The 27,516-nt window shown below is 39.8% G+C and overlaps 1 protein-coding gene across 1 annotated transcript in view; it reads right to left on the bottom strand.

Annotated features, from left to right (window-relative positions):
• Positions 1 to 24,065, bottom strand: part of LOC126426448 (methylenetetrahydrofolate reductase) — a 108,248-nt gene extending 84,183 nt beyond the window's left edge. Inside the window, exons 1-3 of the mRNA XM_050088363.1 lie at positions 24,024 to 24,065; positions 14,536 to 14,596; positions 13,606 to 13,780 (exon numbers count right to left, since the gene is read on the bottom strand). Coding sequence (XP_049944320.1) covers positions 13,606 to 13,780; positions 14,536 to 14,596; positions 24,024 to 24,065 — 278 coding nt within the window. The remainder of the gene's footprint in view (positions 1 to 13,605; positions 13,781 to 14,535; positions 14,597 to 24,023) is intronic.
• Positions 24,066 to 27,516: the final 3,451 nt, after the last annotated feature.

The following is a 27,516-nucleotide window of genomic DNA, read 5'->3' as shown; positions in this document are numbered from 1 at the left end:
TAACAAAAATATGCCAGCTTATGAAATGTCATTGATGTCAAAAACAGGGAATGAAAAATCTTTGTTGATGATCAATCTCAGGCATACTGAGAATTTTAAGTATATCACTTTCAAGGTAAATTTGTTAAAATAATTGAAGTGTCTGACACAGGTTTGCTAACTCGCAACCGAAATAGCCTTTCAACCTGAGGTAGATGTCAGGCTATGTTACAGATAAGTATATGCCGTACTGAAGATTTCATATTCGCATTTGTTGGCTTCACCAACTCGCAACCCGTCAGTTGCCTTCCAACTCAGTTCCCGTTTGTGCACGCATGGCACCACATGCTACATCATTATGGAATGAAGCTGACATCTGGTATCATTAAGTCCAGTTATTCCAATTGTCTACACTGCTTTTCCTCAAGAGGTCACTTCTTGTGCATTTTTGACAACTGTTAGAAGGTAAAAGGTTAATGAACTTTTATGTCCAAAATTTGTCAACAATGAAGGAACCCACATGAATATTTTTCTTTTCATCACTTGTTTGACTACTGACTTCATTACTTAGCATGTGCTCAGGAATCATTGTTGCTGTTTTCCCTCGAACACAGTTAAATTCAAAAGCATTTTTGATGACATAATGTTGTTTCTAAATAATTGTATAAGGAGATGTGTACAATGTGTCAGATATTGCATGAATATCATGAATAGATGCATCAAGACATGCTGTCCATCTTGATCCCTGAGACAACACATCACTACAGTTGCTTTTCTCTCTGTTTTTGGCAGTCTCATAAAGGAAACTGCATTTGTAACCTGATACTTTCCATCAAAAATCACATGCCATACCATTTGTTTGAGTTGCATTGATTTTCAGCAAAAGGAAAAAATAGGTTATTCTTCTCTAACTATCAAGAACATGACAATGTTGCCTTTGTATTTGTGATTTCACTTCCAATCGTGTACCTAATGAGGTGGCTACGCCAGTCTTAGTGCACTACACTCACATTCAGGAGGTGTGGGGTCTATTACCCGTCTGGCCATCCTGACTTGGGTTTTCCACGGTATCCCCTAGTTGCTAATGTTAATGCTGGTACGGTTTCATTTATTAGTCCACAGCCGACACTGTGCCCTATCCTCGCCTAATCCTACCCTACTTTGTTTGTTTTATTTATGTATATTTCTGACATGTCCAATACTGTTGTTCTGAATGGTCTAAGGACAAATAAATAAATAAAATTAAAGCTCACAACCAACCCCATCAACTCTGCCTTTCCCATGAACTTAATACCTTGATGTATTAGGATAATATTATATATAATGTAATCACTTTAAGCACACTAGGCCAACTGTGAATTGAAGAAATGTGAAGAAAACTCGTAACTTAATAAATATCAGTCATTACTTAAGACATAAAAAATTTAAAATGTTCTATTTTTATTGTCAGAAGAGAGTGTATAAAGGAATATTGGATGCTATAAATATTGCCACAACAAATAATAAATGTTTATCAATTCCTCATACGCATTAATAGGTGAAAATCCTGACAGTTTATTACTTCACTGACTTTACAACATAAACTTAGTTGTTCAGGAATGAAGACCACAGTGCAACAAAGCATTCAAATATGTGAGTTTGGAAATATCACAACAGAAATATTTTACATTCCCCAACAGGTATGATAATTCTCACTCTAAACATACCTTGTTCAGTGAACAGTTTCCAATACAATTATCGCTAACATCTGCCATTTTAGTGATTTGATTAATGGGGCAGTACATTTCCTTAAATTCCAGGCATCAAATTGCTCCAACAGACACAATGAAACATTTAGAAAGGATTGTGAAAATTCTTGCCCGCATTCTTTGCAGCAGATCCAAGTTGTTCTTCAGTCTACAGAAAGTGATTCTATTTGGCCAATCACTCTGAAGGGCATGGAGTATCTGTTTTAATCTGTCCTGTTCAGAGATCCACAACAAGATCAGTTACAAATATGACTTTTGTCTCCCCAGATCTAAGAGGCAGCGCTGTGCGCCAAACCGTCGGTCTCCACCAGGCGTGCTCGTATGCTTTTTGTTATAACACAAAACTGGTTTAGTTTCAGTAACAGACTGTTGCGAGCCTTCATTTCTGGTCAACACATTTGGGGTTAGCAATTGTTGGTCGGTCGGTCGGTTTGGGGGAAGGGACCAAACAGTGGGGTCATCAGTCCCACGATCTAGGACGGCAGGAAGCAAGGGATGTACAACACAAACAGCACAATCCAGTCAACATGCAAACAAAGAGGGAAAAGGGATGTCAGGGCAGCAGGAAGAGGAAAGAACAAGAGGGAGGTGGGTGGAAACAGAGAGAGCAGGGGTGCCCCAGAAGCACTACGTGCTGTGGGGCAACGGCACTGCCACCTACCTGTCCCGACACCCACACACCATTCCAATCCATTATCACGATAGAAATGGGACAACACCGGGGAAGAAGACACGAGAAAAGGAGAAATAAAACAGCAGAACAGACCAGACAAAAATGTATAGAAAAGGCAGGGAGAATGTGGCCGGTGAGGATGCAAGGTCGAGGCCTCCAAACCAACGCCTATGCTAACTGAGGGACTAATTCCAGAGGAAGATTCGAAGACTTATACCAGAGAGTATGAACAACTTTCGTGAAGAAAACCGAGAACCGACATAACCACAAGAGGAAGGTGGAGGGACATATTTAGTGTGAAGGGCCAAAAGGCAGGGACAATCCAGCAAAATGTGGATCACTGTGAGTAGAGCCCCCACAAGTACAAAAAGGCAGTGGGGAGGGGGGGGGGGGGGGGCGCAGCTCACTGCAGAGTAAAAAACCACGGGTCAACCTACTACGGCCAATACAAAGACGGCAAAGGATGGTAGATTACTGCCAGGAGATGCAGAGGAAAGAACGCCACACGGCAGGAGTCTCTTCGATGATGCAAATTTTATTAGATGTGGGAGTGGGGGGGGGGGGCTCCCGAGAGGAGGCCCACAATTGAGCAAAAAGGGATTTGATGTAAAGCTGTAAAACTGCCCTGGAGGGGTCATGGGGAACGGGGGGTAGGTGATCATTCCTCCCAGAAAGTTCATTGCCTGGTATACCTAAGTGGCCAGAAACCTAAAGGAAGTCGACCAAACAAGCAGCATCACCAAGATGAGCAATAAGGCTGTGGATGGCACAGACCGCGGGGTGGCAGAAAAAATGGTGAGCGATAGCCTGAAGCCCACTCATCGAGTCCATACATAAAAGCCCCCTCGTCGAGTCCATACATAAAAAACTCGGGTAAGGGAAGAATCTTCAATAAAACAGAGAACCCGTGGACGGCCGACAATTCCGCAGTAAACATTCCACACGTGGCAGACGAGAGATGATGTTCCGTGCCAACAGAAGATGTGGAGGTGTTAGTAACTGTCAGATCATCTCCGAACTTCACTTGTGATGTGAAATGGGTCCGTGCTTAAAAGTGATCTTGATCAAATGGGTCCTCAGTAGATAGCATTCGGTATTCCTTGATAAGTTCAATATAATGATCCAAGTTTTCCTACGCTTTTATCAGAGTTAGGGTTAAAATTCTGATGCTACAACATCCACTCCAGTCTCCAAAGACGAGTATAGCTTGCTCCTGCAACAAGAGTAAGGACAGCCTTGGTGTTCAGAACATTAGATGCAAAATCTCCTTCATCTTCTGCAGCTATAGCACCAAGACCAAAACGGATCTTGATGACACTCTTCAGGTTGTCATACACTTCATTACCAATTTTCAAGGTCTCTGTAAAACTTCTCGCACCTGTCGGTAAGATCATAAATTCTCGCACAGCTAACTTGTAGTCGGCAAGGCTCCTACCCTTAATGACACTGGAAACGCGCAGGATTATTGGAAGTGATATAGGAAAGCTTTGGAATGAGACCTACACGGATCACAAACTTAAGTATGGCTGATGCTCCAAAGGCAAAAAGGGGATATTAATGAACACATTCAGATGCACAATCTAAGCAAAATTCAGTGGGAAAATTATTTTAAATTACAGTATAAGGACGTAGCAAAGGTGGAAATTGGAACTAGTCAACAAAGCACGGAAGATGACAACTAAATAAGGAAATATGCACTGCAGGAAAAAGACTTAAAAATAGAAAATCTCCATGGCCAGGCAGCCCATACAATTATTTAATTAAATACAGGGGACAGGAATTACATCAACAACTTCATCCTTTTTAATAGCATCACAAGGGAAGGCAGGATACCAACAGAATGGAAATGAGATAACCAAGTATTCCATAATTACCAGAGAATTACATTGCTCAATACCACCTTAAAACTGTTAACATCAGTAGTTCGACAGAATGCAGCATCATATAGAAATAGTAAAACAGCAGGGATTCGGGAAAAACAGGATGACAACAGATACTATTTTCACTTTAAGGCAGACTGTGGAGAATATCAAAGAGTTTAATAACCCAGCCTACCTGTGCTTTGTTGACTTGTCAAAAGCCATGAATTTAGTGAAAAATCAGGGAAGATATATATATATGTAATAAAACAAGAATTAAAGCACACGAAGGAATCACAGATGAAATTATACTACATAAAGGGATTAGGCAAGATGACTCATTACTCCAGTTCAATTTAATAACGGACCACACCTTTGATGACGTAAGGAAGATACTGGGCTATAAAATGGAAATAAAGTGTTAAATAATATATGTCACATTGATGATCCTGTACTGATAGCAAATAATGGAGATAATATACAAACATTACTTCACCAATTTAATAGATATGTTAAATGTTACAGGATTCAAGGTCGCTTCTTACTTCTGCAGTGAAAATATGGGAAAAAAGAGGAGTTGCCACATTTGTCAGACACTGTTTTGATGCAAGAATATGTACGACAGCAGTAGTATTTCATAGCAAGTCCTTTACAGTAGTATGTATATACAGGGCATCTTCAGCAAACTTTAACCTCGTCATTAAAAAATCTGGAAGCTCTGTTGTTCCATCTCACAGCAAAAAGCAAAGAAATAGTGGTTGCTAGTGATTTTAATGTGGCTTTATTGAAAATCTCTGTCAGTGAACAATTATTTAATCAATAATACTGTCATTCAATTGGATTCCTACTGTGAACTTTGCAACTAGGGTATCTAAATGCTCTGAGACTGCTATTGATAATATCTTTGTAGCCAAATCTAGGGAATAAAGTCATATCACAAAACCAAACGTAAATGAGCTCTCTGATCATGACATACACCATCTCGTGTTAAATGTTGAAAGTGGTGATGAAAAAAGTTCTATTAAATCTTAGTGCAGGAGGATAATAAATCAGTCAAAAATTGAGAATTTTAGGAGATTGTTCAAACACATGAACTGGATAGATGTTTATAGTACTTCCAATTCACTAACAAAGTTACTTCCTCTTTTGAAAACTGTTTTCTGCAAAAGGTAATTCAAATGAAACAGAAGTTTAAAAATAAATCATGCTTTACACAAGGAATATAAAGATATCATGTGGTACAAAAAAGAGACTGTATCTACTATCAACAAACAGCTCTGATGTTAGCACTGTAATGCATCACAAAAAATACTGCAAAATATTGCAGCAAGTAATCCAGAAATCTAAGCAGCTTTATTATGAGAAAAAGATAATTACATCAGGCAACAAAATAAAAACTATCTGGAATATAGTGAGCACAGAGACAGGTGGGCCAAAAAAGGAAGAGGAAAAAGATACCTCTAAAAATAAATTAGGCATTGGTAACAAGTGCATATAGTGTTGCAAATCTCCTAAACAAGTACTTTTTTCTGTTTCTGAGAGCTTAGGGTTATCAGGTTCTCACTCCCAAAGAAGTAACGTCCATCATAAAATCCTTAAAATCAAAGTATTCTAATGGTTATGATATGGACTGTGCGGCTGGTCCTGGCGGAGGTTCGAGTCCTCCCTCGGGCACTGGTGTGTGTGTTTGTCCTTAGGATAATTTAGGTTAAGTAATGTGTAAGCTTAGGGACTGATGACCTTAGCAGTTAAGTCCCATAGGGTTTCACACACATTTGAACATTTTTTTTTGGTTATGATAATGTATCAGCAAAGTTAATCAAAGAGCGCTCCTGCGAGTTAAGTTCTATCTTAAGTTACTTGTGTAATCAATCTCTTATCAAAGGATCATTTCCAGACTGACTAAAATATGTTGAAGTTAAGCCTCTTTACAAGAAGGGGTACAAAGAAATACCTTCAAACTATCGACCAGTTACACTTTTGCCAGCTTTTTCAAAAATATTTGAAAAGTTTGTGTTCAAGTGTCTCAAGCATCTGACTGCAAATGATATTTGTCTAAGTCACAGTATGGGTTTCTTAACGGTTCTAATATAGAGACAACTATTTACATGTACAGTGAGGATGTACTTAATTCATTGGATAGCAAAGTAGAGGCTACTGTCATTTTCTGTGATCTGTCAAAAGCCTTTGTGTGAATCACAGCATTCTCTTAAGAAAATTAGAATATTATGGTGTTATCTAACTGTAAACAAAGCGTGTCTTGCAAAATACCTATGCAGTAAGCAATCAGTCTTCATCTGACTGGGAAATACACTCCTGGAAATGGAAAAAAGAACACATTGACACCGGTGTGTCAGACCCACCATACTTGCTCCAGACACTGCGAGAGGGCTGTACAAGCAATGATCACACGCACGGCACAGCGGACACACCAGGAACCGCGGTGTTGGCCGTCGAATGGCGCTAGCTGCGCAGCATTTGTGCACCGCCGCCGTCAGTGTCAGCCAGTTTGCCGTGGCATACGGAGCTCCATAGCAGTCTTTAACACTGGTAGCATGCCGCGACAGCGTGGACGTGAACCGTATGTGCAGTTGACGGACTTTGAGCGAGGGCGTATAGTGGGCATGCAGGAGGCCGGGTGGACGTACCGCCGAATTGCTCAACACGTGGGGCGTGAGGTCTCCACAGTACATCGATGTTGTCGCCAGTGGTTGGCGGAAGGTGCACATGCCCGTCGACCTGGGACCGGACCGCAGCGACGCATGGATGCACGCCAAGACCGTAGGATCCTACGCAGTGCCGTAGGGGACCGCACCGCCACTTCCCAGCAAATTAGGGACACTGTTGCTCCTGGGGTACCGGCGAAGACCATTCGCAACCGTCTCCATGAAGCTGGGCTACGGTCCCGCACACCGTTAGGCCGTCTTCCGCTCATGCCCCAACATCGTGCAGCCCGCCTCCAGTGGTGTCGCGACAGGCGTGAATGGAGGGACGAATGGAGACGTGTCGTCTTCAGCGATGAGAGTCGCTTCTGCCTTGGTGCCAATGATGGTCGTATGCGTGTTTGGCGCCGTGCAGGTGAGCGCCACAATCAGGACTGCATACGACCGAGGCACACAGGGCCAACACCCGGCATCATGGTGTGGGGAGCGATCTCCTACACTGGCCGTACACCACTGGTGATCATCGAGGGGACACTGAATAGTGCACGGTACATCCAAACCGTCATCGAACCCATCGTTCTACCATTCCTAGACCGGCAAGGGAACTTGCTGTTCCAACAGGACAATGCACGTCCGCATGTATCCCGTGCCACCCAACGTGCTCTAGAAGGTGTAAGTCAACTACCCTGGCCAGCAAGATCTCCGGATCTGTCCCCCATTGAGCATGTTTGGGACTGGATGAAGCATCGTCTCACGCGGTCTGCACGTCCAGCACGAACGCTGGTCCAACTGAGGCGCCAGGTGGAAATGGCATGGCAAGCCGTTCCACAGGACTACATCCAGCATCTCTACGATCGTCTCCATGGGAGAATAGCAGCCTGCATTGCTGCGAAATGTGGATATACACTGTACTAGTGCCGACATTGTGCATGCTCTGTTGCCTGTGTCTATGTGCCTGTGGTTCTGTCAGTGTGATCATGTGATGTATCTGACCCCAGGAATGTGTCAATAAAGTTTCCCCTTCCTGGGACAATGAATTCACGGTGTTCTTATCTCAATTTCCAGGAGTGTAATTACTTGTGGTGTTCCTCAAGGTTCCATCTTGGGTCCATTGCTTTTTCTTATGTACATTAATGACCTCTAGTCAGTTACTTTGCTAGATGCTATGTCTGTTTTGTTTGCAGATGACACGAACATTGCAATAGCAAGTCGAGTACAGATTTCGAAATGGCTGCTAATCAAATTTTCACTGATATTCATAAATGGTTTAAAGCTAATTCAGTGTCATTAAACTTTGAAACGACCCACTATATGCCGTTCAGAACCTGTACGCGATTTCCTTCTAGCATGTGTATAGCATATGAAGACATGAAGATAGAAGAGGTTGACAGTGTTATATTTACGGAATTACAACTCGATAATACATTCAGTTGGGAAGGGCATACCACAGAATTGCTGGAGCACCTAAATGAGTCAGTATTTGCAGTGAGAATGATGTCAGAGATAGGAGATATAAATATGAAAAAACTTGCATACTTTGCTTACTTTCATTTTGTGTGGTCATATAGGACCATATTTTTGGGGTAACTCAACAAACCAAGCAAAAGTTTTTAGTGTGCAAAACCATGTCATAAGACTCATTTATGGAGTAAATTCAAGAACATCATGTAGAAACCTGTTCAAGGAACTTTGTATTCTAACCACTGCATCTCAGTGTATTTATTCCTCAATGAAATTTATAGCAAGCAATATATATCTATTTCCAACCAATAACTCAATAGACAGTATCAATACCAGGAACAAGAACAATCTACACAAAGACATAAAATCACTTACCTTGGTCCAAAACGGGGTCCAATATTTAGGAACACTGATTTTCAATAAATTGCCAGTAACCATTAAAAACTTGGTCTAAACAGAGCCTTAAAGACTTTTTGGTAGGCAACTCCTCCTACTCTGTAGATGACTCTCTTAACAGGCACTGTTAGACCAGCTTCGGTAAAAACATCTGTTACATTCCAGTTTTGACAGCACTTGGTCACAACATTTAAAGATTAGGTATTTTGTGTGTGATAAATTTATTAAAAGTGCAGAACTACATTTCATTTTGACAGTGTATTAATTCTTTAAATATTACCAGTTCCATGTTACTACAATGTATTCACCTATTTTGACAACCTTCTGACAAATGATAAGGGTAATGAGTATTATACTCAAATGTTTTACATTTTTTTATTTTACATTTTCTGACTTGTTCCACACCCATGAGAATAATTTCATTTTTGGGTCTATGGAACGAAAACTGACTCTAATCTAATCTAATAAAATAGGGAAGTAATGTAACATTGAAATCGCTTCTAAAAAAATCAGAGTATGATAATATTAAAAGCACTTGTACAATGCAAACTAAAAGTAGCCGGTGTGTAAATTGAACAAGTGATGAGCTTTAATTATCTAGGGACAGTTATCACCAGCTGTAGAGACTTAACCATGGAAGTGAAAAATCAAGTGACAAAAGTAGTAATGGTTGCCAGATGCCGGCAAAATACTGTATGGAGAAACAAATTTATAGCAACTGAGGGGAAAATAAAAATACAGGGTGATTACAATTAAAGTACAATTAAACTTTCAAACCACTATAGAATAAATACTACTGGTCAGAATGACATCAAATTGCAACGGAATGTTATCGGAGAAGCAGGAAAACATACAGCAGTAGAAAAATAAATAGTTACAAAATGTAGAAATAGATGGGGCTGTAATCATCATAATTTAACAGTGGTCGAATACAGATGACAAATGAATCATACAACAATGCCTAAGGTGTACATCTGATGTTAAATAAACTGTACTACTGAGTGTGCATGGGTGTAAAGGTGTGATACTGTTAGTTACATAAGCCCACACACCATGGCAAGGTCATATCACATTGGATGGAAAAAATCCATTTTTAGTTGTCCTGAGGCAAAAACCACACAAAAAGAATCACTCACATCGGTTTTTAATCGTCCCGGTGCCAAAAACCGCATAAAAAGCATCAATCACATCGGTTTTTAATTGTCCTGTGGAAAAAAACACATAAAAAGCATCTGTCTCACTGGCTTTTAATTGTCATGACGCCAAAAACCGCATAAAAAGCATCAATCAAAATCAAATCAGATTATTAATTTCCTTGTGCCTTCAATGCAGCTAAGTTTGCTATCAGAACGCTGAACACAACATCTTTCAGATAGCCCTACAGCCAGAGATCACACGGATTAAGATCAGGTGATTGGGACAGCCAGACGGTAGGGAAATGGCAGTTGATAGTTCTAGCACTTCCAAAATGGAGCTTCAGCAGCTGCTTAACTGTATTCTCAATGTGTGGAGTTGTCCGCCATCTTTCATAAAAATGATCGCATCCACACATCTACGCTGTTGGAGAGCTGGAGCAACGTGCTTGCGCAAAAGACACTCGTAGCACTTACCAATGATGGTACAGGTAACAGGACCAGAAGCACCTGTCTTCGAAAAAATATGGCCCTACGATACACGATGCCGTAAACCCACACCACACAGTGACCTTTTCAGGATGAAGTACTACTGGCTATTTTCTGTTGCCCGTTTTGACAGTTCTGTGTATTGACATATCCTGTCAGATGGAAGCGGGCTTCGTATGTCCACAAAATCTTCCACGGCCACTCACTGTCCACTTCTATACGAGCAAGAAATTCCAAAGCAAAGGTTTCTCTTGCTGGCAGGTCAACACGAAGCAACTCGTGCAAATGGGTAATTTTGAATGGATAGCAAAGAAGGATGTTTCGTAGGATTTTACACACTGTGCTCAGTGTTCGGGCAATTCTCCGCGCACTACACGTTTGCACACTACCACTCGTCTCTAACTGCTGTGGCCACTGCTTCCACTGACATCGAGTCAATTCATTGCTTCCCTCTACCAGAATGCACACCAAAAGAACCAGTCTTTTCGAATTTCCAAAATCATTTTCTCCAGACCCACGACAGTCAGCGGACCAACACCTTTTTTCAAACCCTTTAGTATCCGGAACTTCTGCAGACCGACGGTGCACAGTCTTTCTTGTAATACAGCTGCTTTACAAAGCTGCTTTACAAGCGGAGCACGATCCTGCATTGAGACAATCACGACGAACGCCATGGACGCGAAATGAGGAAAACCCGTGTACCCGGTGTATTTATACCAACTTCGTGGGTCGTGACAGGTGTTTTCATTTATGTATTCTGATGCATGTAGCACCATCTATTGATCAATTTTCACACTATTTTTTTTCTGCCATACGTTTTCCTCCTTCTCCGATAATATTCTGTTGCAATTTGACATCATTCTAACCAGCGGTGTTATTTCTACAGCGTTTTGAAAGTTTAACTTTAATTATAATAACCCTGTATATGAAACAACGATACATCCTTTTACAACACATGCAGCAGAAATCAGGGCAGAAACAAAAAAGAAAAACGAAAGCTAATGGCAGTGGAAACAAAGATATTAACAGATTCAAGGAGCAACCATGTGGGACAAAAGAGCAAATGTGCTGAGAAGAAGAAAGCTGGCTAGGTCTGCAGTGTGTCTGTACAGGGGAACAACCTCCTTAGCTGCTCCTGTTTGCATACTGCAAGCAAGACACCCAGGATAACATTAGCACCCAATTTATCATTTTTATCTGTCCCACCTAACTTCAGTAAAAATTTGTCGATTTCCTTCTGCTGGGTTGCTTCAAAATTCTGTTTTGATAGCTCTGACCATTTGATTTAATTGATGTTATCAACATCTTTCTTTACTCCCTCATACAGGTAGTTTTTTTTTTTTCCACCATCTTGAAGTTCCAGTGCTTTGTGGCCATATGTGCTAGCCCCTGATACAAATTTACGTCAAGAGTTGGCTTTCCTCTGGAGTTAAAGATCTAGTATACATGGCAGTTCTTAAGCGACATCATGAAAGAAAAATTCCATTGAAACTTACAGCATAGCACTGTTTTTAAGTTTATTAAAATAGTAACTTGAAGTCAATTAAAAGCAGAGAATAATTAATGTTTTTCTGAGTGTCTTCAAACTAGCTGTGCTGGAATGGGACAAGCTATAAAAAATGAAATTACACATTAAATTTTTAAATTACTAATTATTTGCATGTGACATTATTTATCTTGGTATTTCTTACTTATAACACATCCTTGTACTGAATATATGCTTATTATGGTATTTCTTAATAAGATAAACTTTTATGTTTTCCGGTGATGGAATAGGACAATAAAACTAACATTTTTTGATTGTATTAACAGGTATGTGTGCATTATACCACAACAATTAAATTTTATATACAATTAGATATACTAAAAAAAGAAAAAAATTAACCACAACATATCTTAGGAAACTTGCCTTCTCAAACTGTTTTTCAAAAGTTTCCTTCCATTTTTGGATCCACATTTACAAAACAATTACTGTTTTCCCATGCAGGGACTACATTTTATACCATGTATGCAACTTTGAACTCTACTGCCATGCACTCACCTACAATGCTCAACGATTTTAATTTTTTGGTGAGTTTGTTTTCACTTCTGGTGGAATGACCAAACTGGCAACTAAGCGTAAGAATTCCACAGCACTGAAGAGACTTCTGCAATGTGTTTTGTTATTGACTTAACATAACATTCTCACTGCACACTTCTCTAGAATACTTTTTCCACCTTAGTTGTATTTCCCAAAAGGCCATGCCATAGGAAAATACTGAGTGAAAGTATTCAGGTCAACATAATGGGAGATTTCTAAGTGCAAAGCAGCCATATCTGTAGGTGCCATCTCAGTTCAGTGTACTTCCGCATGCTCAACAGCTTAAAGCCCCAGCCAGGGTCTACCAAATGATCTCTACCTATGGTGTCATGCCTGTCTGTGACTCAACTCTCCTCTGTATGGTGAGTACCAATTTATCCTTCACATAATACTGTCATCATTCCAGCCTGGATTTTCCATTGTTTGATTCTGATACCTGTAAGTCATATTTATTCATTTGGAATTGCATAATGTCGCGGTAACTATATGGAGTTGATCTATTATAAGACTTTTCAATTATTCTCCTGGCTGTCTCCAATATGGAAGGGTTTGGTCCTTTACCTGTAAACTTCACTCAAGAGGATTTGTCCAGTTACTACATTCAATTATGAGGGAAAACTGTCCTCATATGGCTCTCTAAAAACATGGTATTTATATACAGGCAATGACTATTTATTCAGTTTCACGAAAGTTCAAGTTGTTCATTTTTATGACACTGCATATACTACCGTATTTTCATGTCATGTATTTTGTCACTACTGACGCTATGTTGATTTACAACAAAAGGGTAAAAACACAGAAATCTTGTATAACTATCAATAATGTTATGTGACATTTTTTAGCCGCAAATTAAAAATTATTTGCATTTGCTTTTCCTGGAAAACAACACTATCATGCAACTTACATTCATGCACACACTCTGAAGGGCTGTAAAGGCCTAAGATAATTATGCATAAAATTATGATGGCATAAAACTACTCAAAAAATTGACGTTTAAATGATCCCTGTGGTATCATTATCTAAGTAACAGGCATTTAATTTTGTCTGCTGTATGAAGTTACCCACATTGCAAGGAAAACTTGTCTAAGAAGTAATTACTGCTAGGAACAAACTATTGAAAATACCTCTTCACTAAGTGTTGGAAATCCTTTTCGGATTTCGCTGGCGATATTTCAAACGAATATGACGGTTTCTTTTGTTCTGTAATCCGTTTGATCTTCTCTGCGAAACTTTGCTGTTCACGTTCATTTCTGATGAGTGGCGTTTGATGGCTCGAGAGCTCCAGTTCACGATCACCGTCTGCCAAATTTGTAGCATTCGTTAATTCACAATTCGAGAGCAACAGTTCTCTCATTTTCTATACCCTTTCCAACATAAAACTGCCGGAAATGTTACGTAAGAACAAATCAAGCGAAGAAAAAAAAAACTGTTTGCTACGGACAAAAATTAGGCCTTATCGGTAGAAAATTGTAGAACACTATTATATAAATGGTGAAAAGACATGGTTCGTAAACATAATCAACATCGGCACTGCACTAACCTCATAAAATGTGAAGGTTATGGGCTTTCGATATGCAACTATTAAGATGTTGATAATAAATAAAGAGCTAATCGGAGTCTCGTGTGCTCAGACACATTTTTTTTTTTAGTCATAAATAGGGATTTCAGTTAAAATGTTCTCATTAGTTAAGGTTTCTCAAAACACGTGGAATTATATTGAAGTGATTTAATTCCGAATGAAATAAGACAAGCCTCTAAGTAATTAATATATTCTACGATTCACATATTTATATATGGTCTATACTATAAATGTGAAAAGACGTTTTTCGAGAGTCATGCATGTACTATGAAAGTTAATATTGAAATGAATACTGCATATTGCCATCATGGCTTTCTCATTGGAAAAAGACAATGACATTCCATGTACTTCTACATTTTGAACAAAAACCATTAAGTCCAATGACAGTTCAAACCACCCGCTAGCTCATCTTGCACTCTTGGAATTGGATTATTGGGCTTCGTAACAATTGACAATATACAGTAGGGTAGCCAACCTTGGAATGCAACACCTTCGAGATAGACGTCAACAGGCAACAAAAACTCGCACACATACCCCTTACCATAACACCGGGATATCAACTGCCCTCTGGAAACAGTCTACTGGCTCACTGCCACGTCAGCTAGCTTGACAAAAAAGGTATAGAGTTCATTATCTATTTGAGAGGCCTCTACAGAAGAGTGATCCAGACACGGCAACCAGAGGGTCCGACGTGGCTCTCAATTTTGTCAGTATGCTCTCGGTTTCTTTCGAGCAATGGTGGGGCATACCTCCTATTCTATCAAAAAAGAAGCAATTTGCCACTGTACTGGTAGAATTGTTATATGCTTATTATCAGGAAAAAGAAATATGTGGAAGAAATGATTACTTACCGACAACAGTTTAGTTATATGACTAACAAACAGGAATCGTGAAGATATTCGTTATCATCTGAGGATGGGCAACGACAGTTCATTACATTGTTATGTTTGGTGCCTGTACTGACCGTGAAACAGGGAAGTATCATGAGACAAGCATTTGCTGCTGAAGAATGACTGGTCACCGCTTAACGTCTACGTCTACATCCATACTCTGCAACCTACTATGAATTGCGTGCCAAAACATACTTCCATCTGTACCAATTGTTAGGCCTTCTTACCGTTCCATTCACGAATGAAGTGCGGAGAGAATGTCTGTTTAAATGCCTCTGTACACACTGTAATTAATTTGATCTTATCCTCAACATCACTACAAGAGCAATCGTAAAGTGTTGTAGCATATTCCTATAGTTGTCATTTAAAGCCAGTTCTGGAAATTTTGTTGTTAGGCTTCCTCAGGATAGTTTCCGTCTTTATCTGCCTGTTAAATTTCTTCAGCATCGCTGTGACACACTCCCACGGATCAAACTAACTGCTGACCACTTTATAACCCTTCTCTGCAAACTTTCAGCATCCGCTGTTAGTCCTACTTCGAACGGGTCAAACTAATTCAGCAATATTTTGAAACGGATCGCACAAATGATTTGTCAGCTATCTCTTTTGTCGACTCATTGCATCTCCCAAATATTCAACCCATAAACCGAAGTTTGTGGCGTGTTTTACTTACGATTTAGTCTGTGTAAGTATTCCATTTCATATCTCTACACAAAGTGCTACACCCAGGTATTGACCGATTTCAACTCTGTTTGTGCTCCGACAAGAGCATTTTCCCACTTGTTCAATTTCTTTCCCTGCTACACCAGTGTGTGCCATTTATACAGTATAAAACGTATTCTCTAAAAACTGAAAGTAAAGTTTTGATAGTTTGTACTTCGATACATTTACAAGCTTTGACATATATATAAACAACAAATAAGTACGCAGAATATAAGGTTAACTCAAAATCGTCTCCCATCCAATGCAAGTTCGCTTTACAATACTTTACATAACAATGTACAACATTTTTAGGCTACTCCTACAGTATACCAAAAAATGCAGTGTTTGCTTTATTTGCAAGTATAAAGAATTTCGTGTGACAAAATAATTATTGTACGTCGCCAGGTAGCACCATCGAATACTTTCCAGGTGAAGACAGCCTGTATAGAGGTGAAGTGGATATTAAACAGACACATCACGTCATAAAGTTTTATCGGTGAAAAAATAACGACTAAAAACATGGTTTGGTGCCCTCAGTGACCTTGCAAAGACCCCAGCAGCTTTGCCATTTGTTCACCATGTCAGTCAAAAATACGTTTACGCCTCAGACAGGATATGATGTGCAACTCCAGTACGTTTGAACCTCTGAATCTTAGTTACGAATAGTGATACTGGGAAAATGTTTCAAGCTTCCCTGAGAACGTAATCTTCAGAGCATACGGCAAAAATTTGCTATGGAAAGAAGTTATTAAAATAGCCATCCCTACAACTGATACTTTTAGCACCCAAAACTCATGGTTTCTCGGATGTATCTTCATAACGAATACATTTTTTTTCGAAAATGAGAAAATAGAGTGTCTAGTTCAATGCTTAAGGAATGCACATGTAGAATTGGAGCTGTTTGCTATACTTAGTTATTTTAGGTAATTGCGTCCTGTGGTGCAAAAAAGACATTTCTTTTTGCATAGGTACAATAAATTTGAAGCTCTGGATTGTGGAAACGGATAATGATGTAGAAAAAAGTTTCCAAGTTCCCCGAGAATATCATCTTAAGAACATATGGAAAAATTTGAAGACCTGACACGAATAGAAATTATAGAAATGGCCATCCCCACAACTGATACCTTTCACATCCAAAAATCATGGGTTTTTGGAATTTCTCAGGAACCGTCTATGAAAAAAAGGCGCTTTTATGTCGTCTAAGGTTCACCGTAGGCCACACCTGAAGCAAAGGCACCCACTGATTTGCTCAGTTTTCCTGGGCTGGAGAAAGTGAATGATGTTTTAATTTTGGCCCTGTACTGCAGGATAGTTACAGTGTGTCCATTCTTCCGATAAGAAGAGAAAATTTCATTACTACGAGGGCTATTCAAAATAATGTGTACAGACCGATATTGTCTGCATGGCCATTAACATAAAATGTGAACAGCAAAGATCCCAACACACTTGCTTGAGGCACCTCTGATGTCTACATCTGCCGATTAATCTCCATCCAAGATGTCATTCTACCATCCTCACTACCAAAAAATCGTCAATTCAGTCACCGTTATCATTCGATACTCCATACGATCGATAATAAGCATAAATGTGGTACTGGACTAAATGTTAGACACATATCTATGATTTAAAACATGGGCGTAATCGTGACTGCAGCCTTGTGAGGTTCAGGAACTCCAGGACGCGGAAAACCCCTACAGAAATCTATGAGACGTATTTTGTTAGAATATTGCCATTAACATATAGAAAATTTTCACTATTAACACTGTACAGTTGGTGGCTTTGCTGATGATCGAGGCTATAACAAATTTATTCCTTCATGCCTTGAAATAGGAGATTAGTGTTTAAAGTCCCGTTGACAATGAGGTTGTTAGATATGGAACAGCTCACGTTAAAGAAAGATGGGGAAGGAAATCAGCATGCCCTTTCAAAGGAACCATCGTTGCATTTACTTGAAGCAATTTAGAGAAATCACAGGAAACATAAACCTGGATGGCCAGATGCGGGTTTGAACCTTAGTCCTTCTTAATGTGAGTCCAGAGTGCTAACCACTGCTCTCTCTCTTGAAAGACAGAGCACAGTTTGCACTACATACCGCTGTGTGCCCGCCCCATATTATCATGACTGTTGTGCTCGCCAAGCCACCACTTGACACATGTTTGGTCTCGACGTGTAGCCTGTGGCAGTAATCCACTTGTAAATCTTAGATGCACTGATTCATTGTTCAGACTCATTGGCCCAAGTTTTTTTCCATGGAATGTTTGTGGCAGGCCATGTAGCCCTACCTTGCAAGGAATCATTACAATTCAAGGAAAAATGCAAGCTGAAAGTTGAGTCATCTGCTGCACTGCTGAAAAGAAACTGTTTATGTAAACTACATCTACATTTTAGCGTTGCTACCTCTGGATCACGGGGTCCCGGGTTCGATTCCCGGCCATGTTGGGGATTTTCTCTGCCCAGGTACTGGGTGTTTGTGTTGTCCTCATCATTTCATCATCATCATCATTTGTGAAAGTGACTAGATTGGATTCTGAAAATAAAATTGACCATGTAAAAATTGGGACTTTGTACAGGAGCTGATGATGGCGCAGTTGAGTGCCCCACAAACCAAACATCATCCACATCATCATTATCACACATCTACATTTACATCCATACTCCGCAAACCATCCCTTCGTGAGTGATATGTAGGGACTATAGTATATTCATAGAGTAATCATTTAAAGACAGTTGTTGAATCTTTATAAATAGACTTTCCCAGTATAGTTTACCTCTGTCTTCAAGAGTCTACCAGTTCAGTTCTTTCAGCATCTCTGTGACACTCTCCCATAAATTGAACAAACCTGTGACCATTTGTGCTGCCATTCTCTGTATATGTTCATTATCCCTGTTAGGCCTATATGGGTCCCACACACTTGAGCAGTATTCTAGAACCATCATATAACACACAGAACTGCAGATAATCTCGAAAAACTGTCTACTGTAATGACTAGAATTATGTCCAGTATCAACTTGTACATTATACTGCATATGATCAAAGAACTAAATAAATAAATAAATAACCAGTTGTACAAGTGATTTGTAATCAGTCTTCCTTGTAGACTGTTTGCAATTCTACCAATTAACTGAATTCTACCACCCACTTTACCTATGACTAAGCCTAAGTAATCATTCTATTCCATATTCCAATAATGTGTTACACCCATGTATTTATATGAGTTAGTCGATTCCAAATCTGACCGATTGATGTTGTGGTCATAGGATACCATGTTTCTTTTTCTTTTTCGTTTTGTGAAGCACAAAATTTTACATTTCTGAAAATTTAAAGCATGTTGCCAATCCTTACACCACCTTAAAATCTTATCAAGATTTGATTGAATATTTATGCAGCTTCTTTCAGTTAGTACTTCATTGAAGATAACAGCATCATCTGCAAAAAGCCTAATTTTACTATAAATAGCGCAGTTACATCCCTGATCGAAGTAGTTTTTATCCAAAGTCTGCTGCCGACAGTCGAATGGTTAGCATCACTGGTTTCAGGTTCAGGAGAAGATGGGTTCGATTGCCAGTACCTCCTCGGAATTTTATGAACTAAGAAGGTCTGGAATGGGGTCGACTCAGTCTCGTGAGGCCAACTGGATAATTACTTGAATAAAGAAGCAATGGCATCATTAGGATTCTTCTACTGGCAGTAATGGCTAGAGGGATTGTTGACAGTCTCACAGTCTCAGATCGCTCTTCGTGCTGCCTTCGAGGCACAGTCGGCCAGCCCTTTTACCCGATAGGCTTTCTTGTCTCAATTGACCATTCGAGACAAGTGTCTACTGCAGCGCCCCTGGCATTTTATTCGCGTACTGAGTCTCGTGTGTTTGTAGTGGTCATTTTCGTTTACACATCAGCGCCAAAATTGCCTGTGTTGTTGTAGGTATCTGTTGAGAAGTTCGCCATCTGAACGGTGCAAGTGAGGTTATGACAGACTACCATTTTTATGGGAAAGTAGAAATACCATAGCAAAATATTGGAACAAGCGGTGATAATAGAGTTTCTCTACAGCAAAATTTATAGTGAAAACTCTTGTCAAAGACTGTGTTCTAAATTCTTTACACTCATATGAACTGAAAGTGTGGGAAACTGCCATCCAAACATTTCAGAACATACAAAAAATTAAAGAATATCCAGAGTGCAGTAAATAGCGGTTTTCTCCTTTATCCTTTACAGCCTGTTTTCTTACTGAGTGTCAAATAACTTTAAAAATTATTTTTCTTGTCGAACAACTCAGACTTTTTTAAGTTAAAATAAGTTTCATTATTTATTGCATAGTTTAGGTTTTTCTGTAATAGGTAAATAACTTTGTAGTTTCTGATATTTCGCCTATCTCCTAAAGACAACGCTAGTAAGAAAAAATATTAGGATCTTATGTAGCTTTTCAGTGTGCCACGAAAAGAAAGCACACAACATAATAAAGATGAAGGAGACACTAAAGCACAAAATCCATTTGTATAATAGGAGTAAGTTTAGCCAGAATAAGTTAAGCCGGGTTTACACACGCAACGAAAGTATCGCCACAAGTCAATTCATTCTGAAGTGGCGCTGTGAGCTACCGTTCACACAGGACGCCACAAATTCTTCGTAATTGCGCAGTTTGCAAAATGGCGTCACCTGTCTCAGCTGATTAAACGGCTGTACATATTACTAAATAAGATGTTTTGGAAACATAATAAATGTAAAATATTTCTTACCAAAGGGTTTCTCGTCTCTCTTGTATCGACTATATGTTTTAAGAACCGGTCTGCAGCTTCAAACAAAGCAAGGCTGGGTGTATAAATACCGTCTGTAGACGCACCACTCTTAAGAGATTTCATTACTTTTTTATGTTCATTCATGCAAGCAGTTCGGAAGCTTCGAATTTTTAATTTTGTTGCAGCTACATCAATTCCAAGTACATATTCACGCATACTGTTTACTATTTCAATTAATGCAGCATGTCTCAAATTTTGTAGTTCCAAAGGCATTCTCGTTCTTGATACACCTCCAAGAATCTCATAATTGTCGCTGTTGACCACTTTTTTGACGTATTAATAACAAACGCACAAACAAAAGCACTATCTGCGAACGAATGCGCATTAGAAAGGTTTGAATCCAACCGCGAGGTAGCAATCGAATGACGTTATTCGATTGTGGAGAAGGCAAAATGGCGCAACAAAGTAGAACCAAGTTCAACTATTTTGGCGTGACAAAAGTTGCGCTTCTTAAATGGCGCCACCGAAAACTAAGAGTTCACACATGCAACTACAAAGCAACTGCAGTTCGCCATTAGCAGTGGCGATACTTTTGTTGCCTGTGTGAACCCGGCTTTAACTTCCGATTCTAGCAGACGATGCCGAAATTCTTTTTTCTACGTATGCTTAGTGTGCAGTATACTCCGAAATGTAGAACTCCACACTCGGGCATTATCGGTAGATCATTGGCGTCGTAGACACCCTCGGGTTGTAGTTGCTTGCTGATTTAGACACGTGCAAAAAAGGTTCACACGCTTTGAGTGGTCGATTTTGAGCAGAAAGTCGCTCATGTAAAACATGCTTTAGGGTCGTTTCACACTTGTCCTGCTACCGCGTCAGTGGCAGGGGAACACAGTTGGCAGGAGGTATGAGACATTTCACACTTGCACGGCGTCTTCTAAGCAGCACACGGCTGCCGTGCTGCCCAGGGGGGTGAAACTCATATAGGGATTTCCGGTAACACGACGTTGGTTTGGTCCCAGGCCACCTGGAGCGCTGCAAGTTTAGTAATTTATAGTCTCGTGTTCCTATTGGATGACGCAGCCTTCCATAATTGTTTTGGTATCGTAGCAACGTGATCGTGATTTTTCGTTTAAATTGCAGTGTAAGTATGTTGCTATTATTCTGCTTAATTTTTGGATGCATTCGTAAGATTTGATGGTGTGATGATTCAGTATTTACTTTTTTACTTTTGTTTCATATAAAACACGAGGTTGTATCATCACATTACGTTCTGTGGACTCTTATATATTTGTTCCTGCAAAGAAATACAATTTCCGTTGCTCAGTTTACTTAAAGGGTAAGTATATTTCTTATTTCAGTTAATATTTCCTTTTATTTCATAGAGAATCCCATCTAGCAGCTTTTGACTTAGTTTGTATTCAACTTTCCGAATCCTGTAATGGAATATAATTCTGGCTTTGATTCATCTTCCTTTATGCCACGAAGTACTCTTAGTGACATAATAAGTGTCATGTATCGTGCCGTTTACTACATACCAAATATGGGACCTGTTACAATTGATTCGTAATGCCTTGAGTGTGTTCTATTTCCCGTTTTCGACAGTAAATATTCTGTACAGTACGTAACACACTATCCAGGTAAAAAGTGTTTGTTGCTGTTGTATCGACAAAGGTTGTGTTCTCACATAATAAGACATTTGTTTCGAAGTCACACAAAGCAGGTCCTTCAAGCAGTTGAACATTTACACGTATTATTGTGGCAATATCCAATGCAGTAGAAATCTTATCGCACTTTAATGCTCAACACAATGTAATACAGATTTACAGCTGTAACTGTTACTGATAATGTACAGTTGAATTTGGTATCTACCATGGTATCTACACTCCTGGACATTGAAATAAGAACACCGTGAATTCATTGTCCCAGGAAGGGGAAACTTTATTGACACATTCCTGGGGTCAGATACATCACATGATCACACTGACAGAACCACAGGCACATAGACACAGGCAACAGAGCATGCACAATGTCGGCACTAGTACAGTGTATATCCACATTTCGCAGCAATGCAGGCTGCTATTCTCCCATGGAGACGATCGTAGAGATGCTGGATGTAGTCCTGTGGAACGGCTTGCCATGCCATTTCCACCTGGCGCCTCAGTTGGACCAGCGTTCGTGCTGGACGTGCAGACCGCGTGAGACGACGCTTCATCCAGTCCCAAACATGCTCAACGGGGGACAGATCCGGAGATCTTGCTGGCCAGGGTAGTTGACTTACACCTCCTAGAGCACGTTGGGTGGCACGGGATACATGCGGACGTGCATTGTCCTGTTGGAACAGCAAGTTCCCTTGCCGGTCTAGGAATGGTAGAACGATGGGTTCGATGACGGTTTGGATGTACCGTGCACTATTCAGTGTCCCCTCGACGATCACCAGTGGTGTACGGCCAGTGTAGGAGATCGCTCCCCACACCATGATGCCGGGTGTTGGCCCTGTGTGCCTCGGTCGTATGCAGTCCTGATTGTGGCGCTCACCTGCACGGCGCCAAACATGCATACGACCATCATTGGCACCAAGGCAGAAGCGACTCTCATCACTGAAGACGACACGTCTCCATTCGTCCCTCCATTCACGCCTGTCGCGACACCACTGGAGGCGGGCTGCACGATGTTGGGGCGTGAGCGGAAGACAGCCTAACAGTGTGTGGGACCGTAGCCCAGCTTCATGGAGACGGTTGCGAATGGTCCTCGCCGATACCCCAGGAGCAACAGTGTCCCTAATTTGCTGGGAAGTGGCGGTGCGGTCCCCTACGGCACTGCGTAGGATCCTACGGTCTTGGCGTGCATCCATGCGTCGCTGCGGTCCGGTCCCAAGTCGACGGGCACGTGCACCTTCCGCCAACCACTGGCGACAACATCGATGTACTGTGGAGACCTCACGACCCACGTGGTGAGCAATTCGGCGGTACGTCCACCCGGCCTCCTGCATGCCCACTATACGCCCTCGCTCAAAGTCCGTCAACTGCACATACGGTTCACGTCCACGCTGTCGCGGCATGCTACCAGTGTTAAAGACTGCTATGGAGCTCCGTATGCCACGGCAAACTGGCTGACACTGACGGCGGCGGTGCACAAATGCTGCGCAGCTAGCGCCATTCGACGGCCAACACTGCGGTTCCTGGTGTGTCCGCTGTGCCGTGCGTGTGATCATTGCTTGTACAGCCCTCTCGCAGTGTCTGGAGCAAGTATGGTGGGTCTGACACACCGGTGTCAATGTGTTCTTTTTTCCATTTCCAGGAGTGTAGATGCTGAAATATACTGAAATGGTACAATAAGCAGTGTTTCTACCGCCTGATAGCACTGTTTAACGAAGTAGTGTTGAATATAGAATATAGTGCAACTATGCTCACGCAGTTATATATTGAGTGATGTGCATATCCGTAGTAGAAATGAGAATTTGTTTCGTTTTTTCACTATTTTGTAGCAATAACACATCAGATTACAAGCCATGATAGCAGTTGTCAGTACTTCAGTACAGGATAGCTGCATTTAGACATAAGCCAATATGATTTTTGATAGTGAAATTAATTTCACATTGAGTTTTCTTTAACATTAATCAATGTAAACCATACCTGATCTTTTTTCTCGTTCCTAATTTTTGGTTTGAATAACATTTCAGACACATGAGGATGGATCATATGGGAAGAGAAGAATCCAGTTTGAGATTGAAATTGAAATACTCGTGCAAGTTTCCTGGATGCAGGAGTAGTTATTATGTAAAAATAAATTCCAAACACAAGAATAAACATTTCTATAAATTCCAGCTGCATCAAAAAGTGAGACTTTAAAGAAGTGGAAATTGATCTGTAATATAGATGAAGGTGTCAACTGTAGTTATTATTATGTGTGTGAGGATCATTTTTATGAAGCAGATTTTCTGAACTTTACTAGACACAGGCTAAATCCTGATGTTATACCAAAGCACATGGAATTGGTGTTGTATCATCCTCCCCCCACCCATCTGTGTTACACTGGTGGTGGTGGTGGCGGTTTCACCACATCGGGTGCAAATATAAGCGTGCAAGAGACAGGTCACAATGCAAAATCTACAGTAATACAACGAAGCAGTCCCCCTTTGCAGAGCACAGATGATGGTGAGTACAGCTTTTTATCCCCACCTGTTTATGATGTTGAAAGTAGTGCAGGTGTAATGGGATGTGGCGTTTCTAAACGTGATTTAACTCCAAGAAAACACAAAATGCATAGAATTACAGTTTCCAGAGTGTGTAAATTGAAAAAACAGCTACAGAATGAGAGGAATAAATTGAAAATTCTAAAAGAGTTGTATGATGACAGGAAATTTCAGTTAATTGAAGAAGAGTTGAATGATGTGACTAAAACTTTTATTAATAGTCAGTTAAGAAATGCCAATATGCAGCCCACAGCAGTACGGTGGTCTATACAAGATAAGGCATTTGCTTTATCTATTTATAAGCGTAGTCCCCGGTTGTACAGATATTTGGCCACATACTTGTCCCTTCCATCTGTCAGGCTGCTCAAGGGAGTGCTTTCCCGCATACCATTTGATACAGGACTTAATCCAGCTTTATTAAACTTTTTAGCAAGGGAAGTAAGTAATATGCATGAAAATCACAAGTATTGTGCTCTACTTTTTGATGAAATGTCTCTGGATGATGGTATGTACTACGATGCACACAAACAGCTAATCTATGGGTATCAGGACTTGGGTCATTTAGGACGTTCACCTGTAGCTGCTAGTCAAGCATTGGTTTTTATGCTGAAAGGCATTCACAGAGCTTGGAAACAAGCTCTAGCATATTACTTTACTGCAACCACTTTCCACTACACCCATTTGAAATCACTCATTGTTCACATCATAAGTGAACTACATAATATTGGGTTCAAAGTGGTTTGTACTGTATGTGACCAGAATGCAACAAACCAAAAGGCCCTTGAGCAACTGTGTGAAGCAAATTTGTTGAAGCCCAGTATATTTCATTTTGTCGTCAATAATCAACCAATTGTTACTATTTATGATGTACCACATCTGCTCAAAAACACTAGAAATGCTTTGATAGATAATAAAATTCAATTTGAACCTCACAAAGCAGCAAAGTTTGAGTACATCACTACAGTGTTCTTTTTGGATAAAAAAAACGGCTCAAAACTCTGCCCAAATTAAAAGCACAACACTTTAACTTTTCTGATTCCCATGTCAAAATGAAGGTAAAAGTTGCTGCTGCACAAATGAGTCATACTGTTGCAGCTGCAATTGAAACATATGTTTCTACTCACACATTACCATGTGAAGCTATACACACAGCTGAGTTTGTGGAAAAGGTAGATAATCTCTTTGATTCACTCAACAGTAATGAGCAATATCCCAGGGATGGAAAACAATTTAGGTGTGCTTTATCAGAAAATACGCCACATTTAGAAATGTGGTACAGCATATTGAGGGAAATAGGCAGCTGCCAAATAATAGATTTAAAAACGGGAAGAAACAAGACTAATATGTTTAGCTTCATAAAAGGTTGGCAGATTACATTACAGTCTATTATTTTCTTGTGGAAGAGCTTGAAAGTGGTTGGCTTTAAGTACTTAAATTTAAAGGCGTTCAATCAAGATGCTTTAGAAAATTTCTTTTGTTGTATAAGACAACGTGGTATTGCTAATACAAACCCAACTTGTTTTCAGTTTGTACAAGCTCTGAAGACTTGTGTTGTCAATCATATGACTTTGCCTATCAAAGCCATGAGTGTAAGTAACTGCGAAAATGATGATTACGCTCCCTTGAGCAGTTTGTGTCACTTTTTGGCAGCTAGTGGTAGAAGTGAACATTTAAGTGATTGTGAGCAAATTTATTCTTACTCAGATGGTATCATCGAGTCTGTAGAAGACCAACAATCCTTAGCCTATGTAGCAGGCTATGTACTAAAAGCCATAGATGTACCAGATGATTGTGAAACATGTAATACCAGTCTCTACTCCTCTGTTGTGACTGAAAATCATTTGTTTACCTCATTTGTATTTTGTTTATTATGTGTACAATGAGAGTAAGCTCCCTATACATATACAAATGTTCTTGTATCAAAATCATGCGTTTGACTTGTTATGACAAAATCTGGTAATTCAGCAGGCACATAACTTAACACTTTTTAGATGTGATGATTGGATTCTAAAAGTATAATGAATAAAGTGCTGTCAAGGGGAATTTGTGTTAATTTTCAGTAGTGTACCAAACAGTGTTTTCAAAGAGGAAGTAAATAAATAAAAATGTTAAAAATAAATGTTGTACCAGTGTCTTCTTTCATTATTTAAACATGATGGGTGTTGCCAAAATAACAGCCAAGTTGGGGAAAAAAGAAAAAGAAAATGTTGTGTTGCAGATCATTTTCTTTGTATGTCTCATTGGCTAAAACATTTTGGCTACATTCATGGAGTGTCTACCTGCTCTGCTCCCAATTTGTTTTTCAGTTTTGTGTGTTTCATAAATTAATTTGAACTGTGCCGAAGTTCAATTTCAGATGGCTGAATATCCATAAATAACAATCAACAGAAAAAATAACAAATCGAATTTTGTAGACTTTACAGTACATCCTTGGTTTGTAGCACAGATTTTTTTGTAAATGACCTCTTGGTTATCCATTAGCTGTGTAGTTATTTATTTGTGTATCCTACTATTCCACTTTCGATCATGCGAGTGGACATAATGTGCTTTAGGATATGTGGAAACGTAAAAATCATTTATATATGCATGCAATGTCAGATGATTTCTGTCTCCCATGTGGTAAAGCTCATTTATTTCCACATGATAATGGCCACACGGCCAAAATCGCAATATTGAGTTTTACAAAAAAATTTCACAGTCAAAAGGTGACGTAATTTACGAAAATGTTCACAATGTAAACTGCACCTACGAGTAGTTAATGTTTGTTTTTGATTGAGATTTCTTTCATATATTACTTTGCAAGATCTCAGAAACCTTTATTACTGCACTATGCGGCCCACATTCAAAGATTAAATGAAAAATATTGTCCTCTAATTCGCGTATTTAGAAATAAACATAAGAGATTTTCGCGCCATATTTTTTCGTATTGAAGT

The sequence above is a fragment of the Schistocerca serialis genome, chromosome 11 (assembly GCF_023864345.2).
Source record: "Schistocerca serialis cubense isolate TAMUIC-IGC-003099 chromosome 11, iqSchSeri2.2, whole genome shotgun sequence".
NCBI classification, from domain to species: Eukaryota; Metazoa; Arthropoda; class Insecta; order Orthoptera; family Acrididae; genus Schistocerca; species Schistocerca serialis.
This window is presented reverse-complemented; position numbering and strand designations above follow the sequence as displayed.